The 17317-nt window shown below is 46.6% G+C and overlaps 1 protein-coding gene across 1 annotated transcript in view; it reads right to left on the reverse strand.

The window, feature by feature from the left end:
- Positions 1-4176, reverse strand: part of LOC132591586 (zinc finger protein 14-like) — a 47148-nt gene extending 42972 nt beyond the window's left edge. Inside the window, exon 1 of the mRNA XM_060270826.1 lies at positions 3482-4176. Within this exon, the coding sequence (XP_060126809.1) occupies positions 3482-3694 (213 nt within the window). The 5' untranslated portion in view covers positions 3695-4176. The remainder of the gene's footprint in view (positions 1-3481) is intronic.
- Between the last annotated feature and the right edge of the window lie 13141 nt (positions 4177-17317).

Raw genomic sequence — 17317 nt, forward strand, 5'->3', positions numbered from 1 at the left:
ACAGGGAGGTTTTTGATGTTTTAATGTATTTTATTTTGTTGGAAGCCGCCCAGATGGGCAGGGTGCAAGTAATGAATTTTTATTTTTTATTTTTATTATTCCTTCCTAAGCCTTTCTTGCTACGCATGCTGATCATACTCTGTTCCAACCATCCCCTTTAATGCAACATGGTCTCCTATTTTTACTGCTATTCTTTACATTGTTTACTGTCCTCCACAGATCACAGGACAGTTTACAATAGAAAAACACAGAGATGCCTAACAGAGCAAGAAATAAAAACGACACCTTCCCCCAATGCAGTTGCGAAGGCCATTGATTGTTTAATGAGCTAAACGCCTGGGAGAAGAGGAATGCTTTCGCCTGTTGCCTAAAGATAAGGTCCTACTCAAGTGGCCTCCTGCCAGGGTACAGATATTAAAATTAAAATTAATAATGTTACTAAGGTGATCCTGGTTGGCATGGCGTAGCCAGGATCAAATCTGGGGGGGGGGGGGAAGCCATGGTCGTCCAGGTTGTGACATTTCAGCACGGAAAAGGCAAAATGAAACCAAAATTTTATTGTATATAATTGCATGCCGAGCAGGGTGGATAAAAAATCAATTTTTTTAAAAAAATAAAACAAATCGGATTTTTTAATTCATATCTTAAATGTGCCCTAAAGGCAGGATCTGTGAGCAGAGAGACAAAGGGGAGGTTCCCCCTCCCCATTTCCTCACTCCTCATAGAGAAACATTTGGTCAGTTTGGGAGTCAAAATGGTTTTCAGTCCTGTCTTCCTGCTTGGTACATTTATGAACAGTGAGCTCAAAATTCTTACAACAGCCTCTAGCTGAGGGGGTGGGGGAGAAAGAGAGAGAGGTGGACTTCCAGGCAAATCAAGCACCAATATTTCCTGCAACCATCAAATAAATTGCCACCCTATTTGTTATATAATTATTAGTTTACTTCAAATCAGGCACCAAACCCTGTCCACAAATGAACTGAAATAACAAGCCTCTACCACGGATATAAATTCAAATTGCTAACCAACTCAGATTAAATTACCTCAATCCACTTACAAATCAAAGATAATTCACCTCTGCTCACCAGTGCACTAATGTTTTTTTGCTCTGATTAACACAAGCCAAGCTCAGGTCTAAAGGGGTGTGTGTGTGTGTGACCAAATTCAGAAAAAAGAACACTACCGGGCCAAATCAAGTTTATTTATTTATTTATTAAAATCATTAACAGTATCAACTATTTATCTATCAACTTCAAATCCAGACTGGAAAACAGTTTATTTATTTTAAACTCCCGTAGGCCGCTGGGAAGAGTTCAACAGGTAAAACTTCCCACATGGTGCACATGCGGCACCAACAAAATGGTGGCTATCATTGCCCTGCGCCCACATGGATTGCTGCCCCTTCCCAGCGTGGAGAGGCTTTTCCTCGCAGCCCAGCCCTGCGCGCACATGCGGAGGGAGGATCCGACCCGAAACAGACCCAGTTTGGCACACACACACCACCCAAGGGCATAAAAATAGGTAATATATTATTTGAATACAAAGGAATCCTAAGAAGTATTATGACTATGATCAAAAGGAAAATGAGCATCCCTTCCAGTAAAAGCAAACTGGTTTATCAAAAGTAGAACTTCCATCTGCAGCAATTGTCTATCTGAAGTCAGGTTTCGAATTGGATTTATTTGGTCACAGGATCATTAAAAAACTGCATTTTCATAAGATCAGCTAAGAGGCTGTCTCTGAGGCTTTTTGCCACCCATCCCTCTTCTTGGTTCTGTGCAAACCCTTTCAAGGAGTTTTGACATGTAAATTTACTCGCAGGTAAGCTTCAACAAGATTCCTTTCCAGAGCAAACTGCTCTTATTTACCTGTATTTTAATAATACTAGTAAATTTACCAACTTCTCACATGGAGGCTTATTCTAACAACAGGCCTCTCAACAAACAGGAGCAGCAGATTGCATAAAAACAAAAAATCCTCTTATAGGCTGTTAATGATTCAGGTAAGCAACACTGTTCCACATATTAAGAAAACAAGAAAACAGAAGCTGCACTAGGGGGGGGGGTGAGATCATGGAAGAAGCATTCACAGTACATAGGCTTCTTAGACTGGATGCCTTGAGATCTATCAGCAAAGGGTAACATTAAAATTCAATTTAAAAAATAAATGAAATAAAAGAGAGGAAAACGTTTAAATTAGTAGGTAGTGAGAGCTTTAAAGGGTTGTTTTTTTCCACCCAGAAAAGAGATCAAAGATAGCAGACATGCGCCAAAGAACAGAAATGATGGAAAATGAGATAAGGTGGAGAAGATTTCAATGGATGGGAATGACTGCAATCCTCAACACAAGTCCTACTGAAGAGGACATAAAAAATGCCCTATTATTTACTAGTCCCCACTGTGATGAACTCCTGCCTGGAAACCAATGTCCCCACTGTGGAAGGATGTGTGGATCCAGAATTGGCCTCCACAGTCACTTACGGACCCATTGTTAAAATCGTGTTTATGGAAGAAACTCGGCTACGAGTGATCGCCAAAGAAGATTTACTTATCATGTCTCTAACCTTGCTCTCCTGCAAGGAGCTCAAGACGGGCGAAATTGCCTCCTCACCCCCAATTTTCACTCTCAACAACCCTGCAAGTTAGGCCAGTCTGAGAGGAGGGGGAGTCCAAAGGCTGACCACTGAACTTCATGTCTGAGTGGGGCTTCGAACCCAGGTCTCCTTGCTCCTAATTCAGCCCTCTAACCACGACACAGGACCGTTTACGGGGGGGGGGGGGAGACACACAGAAACCCTCTTGCAAGGCAACCCTGCAAAAAGAAAAAAATCCACTTGGCTACCTGAGCGCATGGATGAAGCGAGGGTGGATGCGCTTGGCAATGGATTCCTTGGGGCTCACGTTTCTTGGGGGGGGGGGCAGCTTCAAAAGATAAGCAAAAAAACCACACAAACACCCCCAACCCTCTGCAGCTCCCCCCTCCCTCACACCCCCTGGGTCCAGCCCAGGGGCGTACGCAGGGGGGGCAGGAGCAGGGGGCAGTTGCAGAGGGTTGGGGTGCTTGCGTGTGTGTTTTACTTATCTTTTGAAGCTGCCCCCCCGAAACTCAATCAATTGCCAAGTGCATCCACCCTCGCTCCATCAGCTTTGAAGGGTGGAAAGGGAGAATATGGAGGTGGAAAGAGCCAGGTCTGGGGGAAAGGCCAGGGATCCAACAGAAGAGGTTCCTCCTGAACACCGTTTCCTGAACACTGGCGCCGAAAGGAGAGTGGTCGCCTGGGGTTTGTACCTCCTTCCCCCAGAGGCAGGCTGCCTGCCTGCCTGGGGCTTGTCTCTCACCATGGACCCCAAAAAACGCCCCTCCTGCAGCCCCCTCCCTCCCTCGGCCAGGCTGAGCAGGCTCCGTCTTCCAGGGCTAGCAGCAGCGGGCTAGCAGCAGCGGGCGGCAGAGCCCCCCCCCCCAGCACACATGCACAACTCACCTGGTGGAGGCCGACAAGGCAGGGATCCAGCCAGGCAGGGAATGGATCTAGCCAGGTGAGGCAGGGGGGCAGCAACAGCGAAGCACGATCCCCTGCGCGGGTCTGGAGGACTGGAGGCAAGGGTCTGGAGACAAGGGTCTGGCCTCTGGAGCTCTGAAGGCAAGGCACCGGCCCGGAAAGCGTTAGCGCGGAGTAGAGGCACATGCAAAGCATTTCCCCCAGCCTCTCCGCTCGCTAAAGGGGCCCGGCCACGCCGCCACGTCCAGCCACCCGATTGGCTGGCTGGTGATGACGTAATGACCGGGATCCCCGGGGGCGTGGACGTTGGCCCAAGGGGAGGGGGCAGTCCTCTGCTCTTTTCCCTGCCAAAGACGGAGGGGGGGGGGGGAGACGGAGCTTTTCTCTCCTTTTTGGGGCGTAGGCTAGCGTACCCCCCTAGGTACGCTTGTGTTCTAGGGGGGCAACTGCCCCCTGCCCCCCCTGGCTACGCCCCTGCTGGTCGGCAATGCCCAGTCCTCTCCCCCTTTGCACCACATCCCTGAAGGAGGAATCTTTTTTCTCTCCCCCCCCCTCCGCCTTCAAAGCCCCCATTTAAAAAACAGCTCCCTTTCCTCCCTTCTCTTCTCCCCGTCCAGGGGCTTCTCATCCTGGACCCCCTCGCAAAACCCTTTCCCTCCTTCCCCACCATTGGCTTTGCACTCACCCGAAATCCTGGGCAGCGGGGGCGAGAATGGGAGACCCCGCGTGTGAGGCAGGGAGTGATGGCGCTTAATTAGGAGCCTTAATTAGGAAGCAGCCCCCTCCTCTGCCTCCGCACGATGCAGCCCCGCTTCCCGCCTCCTTTGCATGCCCCGATTTTATCTCTGCTGGTGAAGGCGGAAGTGGAGGCAACTCTGGGGAGGAAGGAGGAGTTTCTCTCCACGCCCAGCCTTTTGTCTGTTACTGTATGTACTTTTTACAGAAGCAGCCCTGAATAAGCAGAAACACAGAACTCCCATGGACTGGTTCGTAGCATATAAAGTTCACATAACAAGAGCAAGTGAGGGTCGGAAGCAAATATAATCTGCACCTTTTTTCAAAACCTCCTTCCAGCCTCCCTCATCCATGCGCTCAAACAGCAGATTGGTGTGGACTTAGCCTTGCCCATCTTCTGGCTTGGCTTCAACCACATGATGGGAAGCGGAAACAAAGAGGAAAACCCGCCTTTGGAAGCGGGAGGAGGGGTGGAAATAGCAACCAACAAAACACAGCACAACAATGAGGGGGAACTGAGCGAGGCTTATTTGCGTCCCCCCCCCCCCGGACCCGCTCCTAAAAAGCTCCATTTGCGCCCTCCTTCAATCCATAAACTGCTTTGCCGGGCGCGCGTGCACTACGGAGCCTCCTTAATTCGGATTAGTGGCCCCCGTCTGGACGCGTTTTCAAGGCTACCTGTCTTCCTTTGCGGGCTCCGCAAAGACTTCTTTAAGATAGTTTAAAAAACTTCTTTAAGATAGTTTCCATGCACACACACAGAGACTCAAACATTCCCAGCTTTTGCCATCTCCTTCAGCCCATATGAAATCGGAGTTTATCTGCCATTCCTTATACTTGCAGCGATTGGAGGCGCGGGGGACCCTTGGTTTAACAAAGCGGCAACAATCCAGAAAACTACAACGCCCACAACCCTTTGCGTTTTGGAAAGGCGAAAGCAGGACTAGCAGCTCCCCGCCGCGTTAGAGGTTTCTTGCCTGCTGCCTCTCTGTAGTAAAAAGGGGGTGGGTGGTGGGCACAGGGGTCGCACACACTGTTTAATGGGTCTTGAAGAAGGCGCGGTGGGCGGCTGGTCTTGCAAGGAGAAGAGAAGTGCAACCTGGGCTGCTCGTGTCTGACAGCGAGAAGTGGTGCATTCCTTTGTTTTCGCTTTGCACGCCTCATTGCAGAGGAGGAAAGGTGCGCTTGCATTTTGGCCGCGGAAGGAAGCAGGGTGTCAAATGTGAGGGCCGTTTTGGTTATTGATTTACAGGTGAAACTCGGAAAATTAGAATATCATCGAAAAGTGCATTTATTTCAGTAATGCATCTTATTTTTCATTTTTCTTTTAGTTTTTACAAATGCTTTCTTTTGGAAATTCCACAGTAATAAAACAAATAGTTACAATAATACAAAAATAAACAAAAATAAACATCACTATTACATTTCATTAATTACATTCCATTTATAATTCATCCGCCTAACGACAAATAATTACAATTTCAACAAATACATAAAGGCTTGGCATATCTTGCTTTGCATGTCATGCATCTATCTCATATATTGGTTTCACCTTTTAAGTTGTGTTGCTGAAATAAATACACTTTTCAACGATATTCTAATTTTCCGGGTTTCACCTGTAGGCCTGTAAAAGATCTCGGCAGTACAAATGTAAAGGAAAGAATAATAGAATCTTGAGAGTTAGAATCTTGAGAGTTGGGACCCAAAGGTCATCTAGTCCAGCCCCCTGCAATGCAGGAATCTCAGCTGGATTCAGCCTTCGCCATGCTGTGGCGGCAGCCCAGCGCCTTCCCTTTGGAGCTGCTTTCGAATCCCAGCAATTCTGTGTCATTCCCTCGCCTCAGTCTTTTCACTCCAGATGATCTCAAACGGCCTCTCATTTATTTATTCGATTTCTTTCCCAGCTTTCCCGAAGGAGCTCGAGGTGACGGCATATGTGGTTTTCCCTCTACCCTGTTTTATGCTCGCAACAGCCCTGTGAGGTAGACTGTGACTGGCCCAAGGTGGCGAGCTTCATAAATAAGTGGGAATTCGAACCCTGGTCTCCCGGGTCCTAGCGCAGCGCTCTAACCACTACAGCACATTGCCTCTCGGATACAATCTGTTGCCGAAAATTATTTTACTGAAATGTATTTTACTGAAATGTATTTTACTGAAATGTTCATTTGCTGAAATGTTTTACTGAAATGTACAACGCATCATCAGGGATCTACAACCTCTCCTGGACAGTGACAGCTCTCTTTCTCAAGCTCTGGGAGGAAGACCTTTCATTGCCTACAGACAGCCACCCAATCTTAAACAACTCCTCACCCACAATAATACAACCACCAGACTTAACATGGACACTGGTACCAGAGCCTGCAATAAACCCAGATGCCAACTTTGCTGCCACATACACCCGGACAACATCATTACTGGTCCCAGCAACATCCAACATACCATCTCAGGACTATTTAATTGCTCATCTTCTAACATTGTGTATGCCATCAAATGCCAACAGTGCCCTTCAGCTCTCTATATTGGACAAACAGGCCAAACCCTACGCCAAAGGATAAATGGACATAAATCTGACATCAGGAACCAGAGGACAGAGAAACCAGTAGGAGAACACTTCAGTCTCCCAGGACATTCTATACAGGATCTCAAAGCAGCTGTTTTATTAGAGAAAATTTTCAGAAACAGACTGGAAAGAGAAGTCACTGAATTGCAACTCATTACATCACTATTACATTTCATTAATTACATTCCATTTATAATTCACCCGCCTAACAACAAATAATTACAATTACAACAAATAAAGGCTTGACATATCTTGCATATCTATCTCATATACTGATTTCACCTTTTAAGCTGCGTTACTGAAATAAATACACTTTTTGACGATATTCTAATTTTCCGAGTTTCACCTGTAGGCCTGTAAAAGATCTTGGCAGTACAAATGTAAAGGAAAGAATAATAGAATCTTGAGAGTTGGGACCCAAGGGTCATCTAGTCCAGCCCCCTGCAATGCAGGAATCTCAGCTGGATTCAGCCTTCGTCATGCTCCGATGGCAGCCCAGCGCCTTCCCTTTGGAGCTGCTTTCGAATCCCGGCAATTCTGTGTCATTCCCTCGCCTCAGTCTTTTCACTCCAGATGATCTCAAACAGCCTCTCATTTATTTATTAGATTTCTACCCCAGCTTTCCCCAAGGAGCTCAAGGTGACGGCAGATGTGGTTTTCCCTCTACCCCGTTTTATGTTCGCAACAGCCCTGTGAGTCAGACTGTGACTGGCCCAAGGTGGCGAGCTTCATAAATGAGTGGGAATTCAAACCCTAATCTCCCAGGTCCTAGCGCAGCGCTCTAACCACTACAGCACATTGCCTCTCGGATACAATCTGTTACCAAAAATGTATTTTACTGAAATGTTCTCCCTTTCGTTTTGCTCCCCCCCTTGTTCCCCCCCTCCCCACGTGCGCAAGGACTTTGCATAAAATGACAACAAGGATTCAGTCCCAATTGCCCCTTCCTTCTAGGACAAAGGAAAGGGGTGCAGTGGAACCATTTCAGGTAGGAAGCTAACAGGTAACAGCTGGAACATTTGTTTATTTACTTACTTAATTAGCTTCACAAAATTTATATGCCTCTCAATTGTAATAAAACCTCAAAGCATTTTACAAAAAGAATAAAGCAGTAAAATTATCTATATATATAAAAATGTAAAAATCGTGAAATTCCAGGTTCCACTTTTCTCCGTAACCGCTTGACCGATCATCCTGAAATTTTGACACAACGATCCAGGCCACTCCCCACGCATTGTTGGGGGCAAAAATCCCTCAAATCACACACCTGCCCAGGTACAGACCTGCTTTTCCACCAAGTCAAACAGCGCCCTCAAGTGGAATTCCTCCCACAGTACACCCCCTCCCTTCCTGTGAAATCTAAGCCACACCCACAAACCAAATGACATCATCATCAACCAAGCAACTGAAACCACGAAGGCGGCCATTATCACCCCTAGGCTCCTGTCAGGCTGCCAGGCCTCCACTAGGCCCCGGGGGGGGGGGATAACCCACAGCAACGCTCTTGAGGGCATGGCAAGGGGTTTTTACTTGACAATTTAACACCACTACCCCCCCCCACCAAATAACCACAAGACAAAAATAAATACCATCCTTCAAAACGTCATGAGATACGCCGGTCACGGAAGGGGGGAAAACAAACAGAATAGATCATGGATCGGGACACGTGGGGGCAGTCACAGGGATTAGCCACAACGTCTGACATAGTCAAAACAAAATAAAAAAATTCATTCCAGCAGCACCTTAGTTGGTCTTTAAGGTGCTGCTGGAAGGAATATTTTTATTTTTATTTTGTTTCAACTGAAAACAGGCCTTTTCCAGCAACAAGGTGCAATGAATAGAAGGCAGGGATACATAATGGGTCAGAACATAATGGGGGGGGGAGACACAGGGATGAAACCTGCCCTCTCCACAATATCTCACCTCGACTCAGGGGGACTCTGAGGCTCAGGGGGATCTGAAGGGGGGCTATTACCCTCCATTTCACATATACTACGACTGAATGCAACCCTACGACTGAATGCGTCTTTTTTTTTAAAAAAACAACAACCATGCACTTTCTCTCCCCAGTTTAAGTCCTCAGATATTTGCAGTGCCCAATTCCCCCCCCCTCAATTTTCAATCCCCTACCTTCCCCTTGCCACTTCCTGGGGTTTTTATGGAACTGAACAACTCGGTTGCTTCAGAACGCACCTTCTGTTGCCAGGCCCTTGCAGGGCCAGACAGAGGCCCGGGCCAGGTAGATAAGATAATGTGGCCCTGTTTTTAACCCTTTTGTTACTTTTTTTCATTTTACTGATTGCGAATATGCTGACCGAGGCCCCCTTTGGATTCGGAGGCCCGCGTCAAGGGGCCCATATGATCCCCCTCCTTCTGTCTGGGCCTGTCTGTTGCTACAGGGCTGTCGGGCTTCGCTATTTGACCCCCCCCCCGGTCAGGATTTTAAAAGTGGTTCTCTGGGTCCCAGGGCGCATCATCACCCCCGATCCTTAATCTAAATATATATCACGATGTGTGCGCAGGGGCCAAGCCCAAAGCCTCTCCCGGCGGCTGCATTAATAAACGCCTGGCAGCATTAGGCAGTCGTTCATCATTTCTCCTAACATGCACTTGGGGGCACAGCGAGGGGTTTTCGCTTTATAATTTAGTGGCCGTTGTGTCACATGCGAGGCTCCGGTGGCCATTTTAAGTAAGGGCAGTCGTGCCCCTTTAACCTAGGCTTTACCGTGTTTCTCCAAAAATAAGACACCATCTTATATTTATTATTCCTAAAATAACCCCACATTGGTTTATATTCAGGGGATGTCTTATTTTTTATTACGCGTCCAGCCTTGCCTCTTCCTTGGGGCCCTCCAGAACTGCGCCTATCACTATGTCTTATTTTCGGGGTATGGCTTATATTGTGCAAATGCTTAGAAATCCTGCTATGGCTTATTTTATGGGTATGTTTTATTTTAGGAGAAACAACTGATTGTAAGCCTCTGTGTCTTTTTTTTAAAAAAACAACCATGCACTTTCTCTCCCCAGATATTTGCAGTGGCCACCCCTCACCCCATTTACAATCCCCTACTTTCCCCTTGCCACTTCCTGGGTTTTTTATGGAACTGAACAACTCGGGTGCTTCAGAACGCACCTTCTGTTGCCAGGCCCTTACAGGGCCCGGGCCAGGTAGATAATGTGGCCCTGTTTTTAACCCTTTTGTTACTTTTTTCATTTTAATGATTGTGAATATGCTGACTGAGGCCCCCTTTAGATTCGGAGGCCCGCGCCAAGTGACCCATATGACCCCCCTCCTTCTGTCTGGGCCTGTCTGTTGCTACGGGGCTATGGGGCTTCACTAATTGACCCCCCCCCAAGTTGGGATTCTTTAAGGAGTTCTCTGGCTCCCAGGGTGCATCATCACCCCCGGTCCTTAATCTAAATATATATGTTCACGATGCGTGCACAGGGGCCAATGTATGGAGATACAGGGGGGAGGGGACAACATAGGGCTCAGACAAAAGTAAATACTGGGAAATGGAACCCAGAAACTGACAGCTCCTTCTCCAAAGCTGGGGGCCAATGTAGGAAGATACCGGGGGTAGGGGCCAACACTCCCCAGGGACAACAGAGGGTTCAGACAAAAGTGCATGCTGGGAAATAGAACCCAGAACCTAACAATTCCTTTTCGAAGGGTGGGGGCCAAGGTATGGAGATACAGGGGGGAGGGGCCAACACTCCCCAAGGACAACAGAGGGAAGGGTATCCTACTGAAACACAGGGATGAGCCGGGGTGGAGGGAGGAGGGGCAGGATACGTCATGGATCGGGACAGCGTTGGAGGGGGGGGTCACAGGAAAGAACCACAGCAACGTGTGGCCGGGTCAGCTAGTCAGTAATAAAAGTCAAAAACTATTTAAAACATTCAAAAAGTAATAAAAATCAACCACACGGGAAAAAATCTAATAATAATAATTATTATTTATTTATATTCCGCCCATCTGGGTGGGCTTCCCCAGCCATTCTGGGCAGCTTCCAACAAAATACTAAAATACAGTAAATCCATGAAACATTAAAAGCTTCCCTAAACAGGGCTGCCTTCAGATGTCTTCTAAAAGTCTGGGAGTTGTTGTTCTCTTTGACATCTGGTGGGAGGGTGTTCCACAGGGCGGGCGCCACTACCGAGAAGTGTAAACACACATGTCGAGCATTCTACATGTGTGGATAGGCTTGCCTAAAGAAAAAATATTTTATAGGACAGTACTGTACATTGATTATTGCTTTTATTTTATGGATTGATGGTCTCATTAGATAGTAAAATTCATGTTAAATTGCTGTTTTAGGGGTTGTTTTTAAAAGTCTGGAACGGACATATCCGTTTAGCATTACTTTCTATTGGAAAGCGTGGCTTGGTTTTGGAATGGACTTCCAGAACGGATTAAGTTTGAGAACCAAGGTACCACTGTATGTTCCTGTCTCACGTCTCAGGGTTCAACAAATGTTAGAAACTTGCTCTTTGCCTCACAACAGAAGTTGAGAATCAGGGAGTTAAGGTTTTGCTGCAGCATGTCGGGGACAAACCTGCCTTCTTCCCCCTACCCCACCCCCTTTTGGATGCCCGTGGATATAAACCATTTGATTCTGCATTCTGGGGCTCGTCCTTGGATTCTCTCCTCCATGGGATGCGTGAGAATGTTACTTGGCAAATTGGTTATGTCTCTCAATCGAAGGTTATTTTTTTCCCCCTAGGGAGAGGGTCACTGTCACTTCCTGGGAGACTGAAGGAGGGGCTCTTTGTTCTCACAGAGGCCAGTGACCTTTGAAGATGTGGCCGTGTATTTCATGGAGGGCCAAGAGGCTCTGCTGGACTGCAGACAAAGACGGCTGTACAAGTACGTCATGTTGGAGAACTACAAGAACGTTGCCTCGCTGGGTAAGAACGTTTCTTCCTCAGCTGGAGTGAGAACCATTGGATTTTCAAGGGTCCTGCCATGCTTCACCCCACCCCACCCCACCCCTAGTCCCTTGTGTTTTCAGAAAGATTGAAAACATAATAATCAAAAACGGAGTGGCAGGGACCAGCCAGCAGTTATTTATATTCCACCCATCTGAATCGGTTGCCCCAGCCACTCTGGGCAGCTTCCAACATATTTAAAAATGTAGTGAAACATTAAACATTAAACAAAACTTTCCTGTACAGGGCTGCCTTCAGATGGCTCGGAGGTCGGCTAACTCCATACCCGCCAACATTTCTCCGATGAAAATAGGGACGTCCTAAGGAAAAGCGGGACATTCCGGGATCAAATCAGAAACTGGGGCGGCTTCTGTAAATCCGGGACTCTCCCTGGAAAATAGGGGCCCTCGGAGGATGTGCTGACCAAACCCCTCTCCCTTTACACCTCACCCACACCTTGACAGATCCCCTCGCAACTCGCCCCAAGCCCTTCTCCTCTCCTTACAGTTCACCCCAAACTTCACCCACTTTTATAGGAAGGGGAGGGGCTTCACAGAGCAGCTGGTTAAACCAAGAGGGGAGGGGAGGGGAGGGGAGAGGAGAGGAGAGGCAGGGAATCCCCTGGGAACTTCACAACTTTATACTTCTACCAGCATGCATCTTAATATACTTGCCACATGGGATGGGTGGGGTGTGCACACACACTTGTGTGCATATATGTGTGTTTGGGTGAGTGTGTATACTGTTTTCTGTGATCACAGGAGTAAATGCTGTCTGTATTTTATTTTCCGATACCAGGTAACTCTACCAGAAAGGAACATTGCTCAGAGCCTGGGGGACATTTTATGAAAACGTCATGTCTCCCTAGACCTCAGGGATTCCGCAATGGAGAGAAACCATTGGTCTACAAGACATCTTTCCCTCACAATTTGCAGCTTGTGGGGCATCTGAAGATCCACACAGGAGAGAAGCCATTTCAGTGCCCGGAGTGTGGGAAATGCTTCACTCAAAAAAACAAACCTTCTTCTACACCAGAGCACGCACACGGGAAACAAACCTTTCCAGTGCCTAGACTGTGGGAGACATTTTGCTCATCCGTTGCACCTTGATAGTCATCGGAGAATCCACAGAGGAAATAAAAGCTTCAAGTGCCTGGAGTGTAGGAAATGCTTTGCTCACCGAAAAAGCCTTTCATTACACCAGAGAATCCACACAGGAGAAAAACCCTTCCAGTGCTTGGAGTGTAGGAAGTGCTTTACTTGACAGACGAGCCTCACTCTCCACCAGAGAGTGCATGCAGAAGAAAAACCCTTTCAGTGCATCAAGTGTAGGAAATGCTTTGCTCGCCCAACAGACCTTGGGCTGCACCAGAAAGTGAACGCAGGAGGAAAACCCTTTCCGTACCTGTTGTGTGGGAAGTGCTTTCCTTATCAGTCAGTCCTTAGGAGACACCAGAGAAGCCACACGAGAGAGAGAAACCCTTCCAGTGCTTGCAGTGTGGGAAATGCTTTGCCCGACAGACAAACCTTGCAAGACACCAGAGAATCCACACAGCAGATAAACCCTTTCAAGAGTTGGAGACGGAGTATGGGAAATGCTTTGCGCAACAGGCAAAGCTTGTGGATCCCCGGAGAGCACATGTAGAAGAGAGACCTTTTCAGTGCCCAGAGTGCAGGAAAATATTTGCATATCTTTCAGTCCTTATGATACACCAGAGAGTTCACACATTTAAAGAAACCCTTTAAATCAGGCATCCCCAAACTTTGGCCCTCCAGATGTTTTGCACTACAATTCCCATCATCTCTGACCATTGGTCCTCTTAGCTAGGGATAATGGGAGTTGTAGGCCAAAACATCTGGAGGGCCGCAGTTCGGGGATGCCTGCTTTAAATCTATCAAGTGCGGGAAATGCTTTGCTCGATGGACAAATCTTGCTAGACACCAGAGAACCCACAGAGGTGATAAATTATCAATCCTCAGTATTTGGGAAATGTCTTAACTGCATACTCAAATGTTTCAAAAACATGGAGTGGATGTGAGAGAGAGAGACCTCTTCTTGGTTTGAGGTACTTGAAACACCCCAAAATACCTGAAGCTGTCTCGTAATGAAATCAGACCATAAGTGCAGCTAGCTCAGAATGATCTACTCTGACAGTGGCTCTCCAGAGGCTAAGGTAGAGACTCTTTCCTGGGCCCTCTTACCTGAGATCCTTTCTGAATTGGGCTGCTCCTGCAAACATTCTCCTCTTGTTGTTGTTGTTTAGTCGTTTAGTCGTGTCCGACTCTTCGTGACCCCATGGACCATAGCACGCCAGGCACTCCTGTCTTGCACTGCCTCCCGCAGTTTGGTCAAACTCATGTTCGTAGCTTCGAGAACACTGTCCAACCATCTCGTCCTCTGTCGTCCTCTTCTCCTAGAGCCCTCCATCTTTCCCAACATCAAGGTCTTTTCCAAGGATTCTTCTCTTCTCATGAGGTGGCCAAAGTATTGGAGCCTCAGCTTCACGATCTGTCCTTCCAGTGAGCACTCAGGGCTGATTTCCTTAAGAATGGATAGGTTTGATCTTCTTGCAGTCCATGGGACTCTCAAGAGTCTCCTCCTGCACCATAATTCAAAAGCATCAATTCTTCGGCGATCAGCCTTCTTGATGGTCCAGCTCTCACTTCCATACATCACTACTGGGAAAACCATAGCTTTAACTATACGGACCTTTGTCGGCAAGGAGATGTCCCTGCTTTTTAAGATGCTGTCTAGGTTTGTCATTGCTTTCCTCCCAAGAAGCAGGCGTCTTTTAATTTCATGACTGCTGTCACCATCTGCAGTGATCAAGGAGCCCAAGAAAGTAAAATCTCTCACTGCCTCCATTTCTTCCCCTTCTCTACCACCCAGTTAAGGTGGGTTAGAGTATTCTCCTCTACCACCCAGTTAAGGAGGATGGAACTACAAAGGCAATGGTAGCCCTAAGCTATTTTCGGATGACTTCCCCCAAGGAATTCTGGGAGCTGTAGTTTGTTAAGGGTGCTGAGCATTGTTAAGAGGCCCCTGTATTCCCCCCTAACTACAATTCCCAGAGTTCCCTGTGAAGAGGGACTGATTGTTAAACCACCCCGAGAATTGTAGCTCTGTGAGGGGAATGGGATGTTGTGTGTTGTTGCACGTGTGATGCCAGAACATCTTGCCAGGTCTTCTCAATCATTTACAGAAGTTGGCGCCTCTGGGCTGCAGGAACCCAGCCAGATGGGTGGGATACAAATATGATAACCACTACCAGCACCTTGAACAATAGATGCCGGCAGTTGACATCTAGTGACAGAGGTTTCATTTCTTTCTCCCTTGTTTTGATTTCAGTAATTTGCAGTCTGTTTCTTGTTGCAGCCCATGACCGGAGGAAGAAGCACTCCAGCGCTAAGCGTGAAAAGCCGTTGGTTAGGAGTTAAGCACACAGAAAAAGAGAACCCTGGGATTGACATGCACGTGAGAAAAGGCTGGGCCTTCTTCATAAATAGAGAATCCATGCAAAAGGGAAGCCCTACAAGTGGCTTTTGTTTTCGCTTCGCACACTTCATTGCAGAGGAGGAAAGGTGCGCTTGCATTTTGGCAGCGGGAGGAAGCGGGGTGTCAAATGTGAGGGCCGTTTTGGTTATTGATTTACAGGTGAAACTCGGAAAATTAGAATATCATCGAAAAGTGCATTTATTTCAGTAATGCAGCTTATTTTTTATTTTTATTCTTACAAATGCTTTCTTTTGGAAATTCCACAGTAATAAAACAAATACTGTAGTTACAATAAAAAATAAACAAATATAAACATCACTATTACATTTCATTAATTACATTCCATTTATAATTCACCCACCTTACCACAAATAATTACAATTACAACAAATAAAGGCTTGACATATCTTGCTTTTCATGTCATGCATCTATCTCATATACTGATTTCACCTTTTAAGCTGCGTTACTGAAATAAATACACTTTTCGATGATATTCTAATTTTCCAAGTTTCACATGTAGGCCTCTAAAAGAGCTTGGCAGTACAAATGTAAAGAATAATAGAATCTTGAAAGTTGGGACCCAAGGGTCATCTAGTCCAACCCCCTGCAATGCGGGAATCTCAGCTGCATTCAACCTTCACCATGCTCCAGCGGCAGCCCAGCGCCTTCCCTTGGAGCTGCTTTTGAATCCTGGCAATTCTGTGTCATTCCCTTGCCTCAGTCTTTTCACTCCAGATGATCTCAAACAGCCTCTCATTTATTTATTAGATTTCTATCCCAGCTTTCCCCAAGGAGCTCGAGGTGACGGCATATGTGGTTTTCCCTCTACCCCGTTTTATTCCCTGCGAGGTAGACTGTGACTGGCCCAAGAGCTTCATAAATGAGTGGGAATTCGAACCCTGGTCTCCCGGGTCCTAGCGTAGCGCTCTAACTACTACAGCACATTGCCTCTCAGATACAATCTGTTGCTGAAAATGTATTTTACTAAAATGTTCTCCCTTTCATTTTGCTTCCGCCCTCCCCACGTGCGCAAGGACTTTGCATAGAATGCCAACAAGGATTCAGTCCCAACTGCCCCTTCCTTCTAGGTCTAGGACAAAGAAGAGGGCACAGTGGAACCATTTCAGGTAGGAAGCTACCAGGTAACAGCTGGAACATTTGTTTATTTCCTTACTTAATTAGCTTCGCAAAATTAATATGCCTCTCAATTGTAATAAAACCTCAAAGCGTTTTACAAAAATAACAAAGCAATAAAATTATCAGTAAAAAAGTCAAAAACTATTTAAACCGTTCAAAAAGTAATAAAAATCAACCATACGGAAAAAAATCAGATAATGATGATGATGATGATGATTTATTCATTACCCTGCCCATCTGGCTGGGCTTCCCCAGCCACTCTGGGCAGCTTCCAACAAAATATTAAAATACAGTAAGCCATCAAACATTAAAAGCTTCCCTAAACAGGACTGCCTTCAGATGTCTTCTAAAAGTCTGGTAGTGGTTCTCTTCGACATCTGGTGGGAGGGTGTTCCACAGGGCGGGTGCCACTACCGAGAAGTGTAAAACACATGTCGAGCATTGATTGTTGCTTTCATTTCAAAATAATCCTAAAATAGGAATTATGGGATCTGTAGTTTGTTACTGGTGCTGAGCATTATTAGGAGGCCCCTCTATCCCCCCCCTAACTACAATTCCCAGAGTTCCCTGTGAAGAGGGAGTGATTGTTAAACCACCCTGAGAATTGTAGCTCTGTGAGGGGAATGTGGGGTGGGGAGGTCCATCTTAATGTTCAATATTCTGAGGGCGTTTGGCTCTCCCCCCTGGGAGCTTGCAATGGCATGCACAGGACATCAGGATGTTGTGTGTTGTTGCACGTGTGATGCCAGAACATCTTGCCAGTCTTCTCAATCATTTACAGAAGTTGACGCCTCTGGGCTGCAGGAACCCAACCAGATGGGTGGGATACAAATATGATAACCACTACCAGCACCTTGAACAATAGATGGCGGCAGTTGACATCTAGTGACAGAGGTTTCATTTCTTTCTCCCTTGTTTTGATTTCAGTAATTTGCAGTCTGTTTCTCATTGCAGCCCAT

The sequence above is a fragment of the Zootoca vivipara genome, chromosome 2 (assembly GCF_963506605.1).
Source record: "Zootoca vivipara chromosome 2, rZooViv1.1, whole genome shotgun sequence".
NCBI lineage: Eukaryota > Metazoa > Chordata > Lepidosauria > Squamata > Lacertidae > Zootoca > Zootoca vivipara.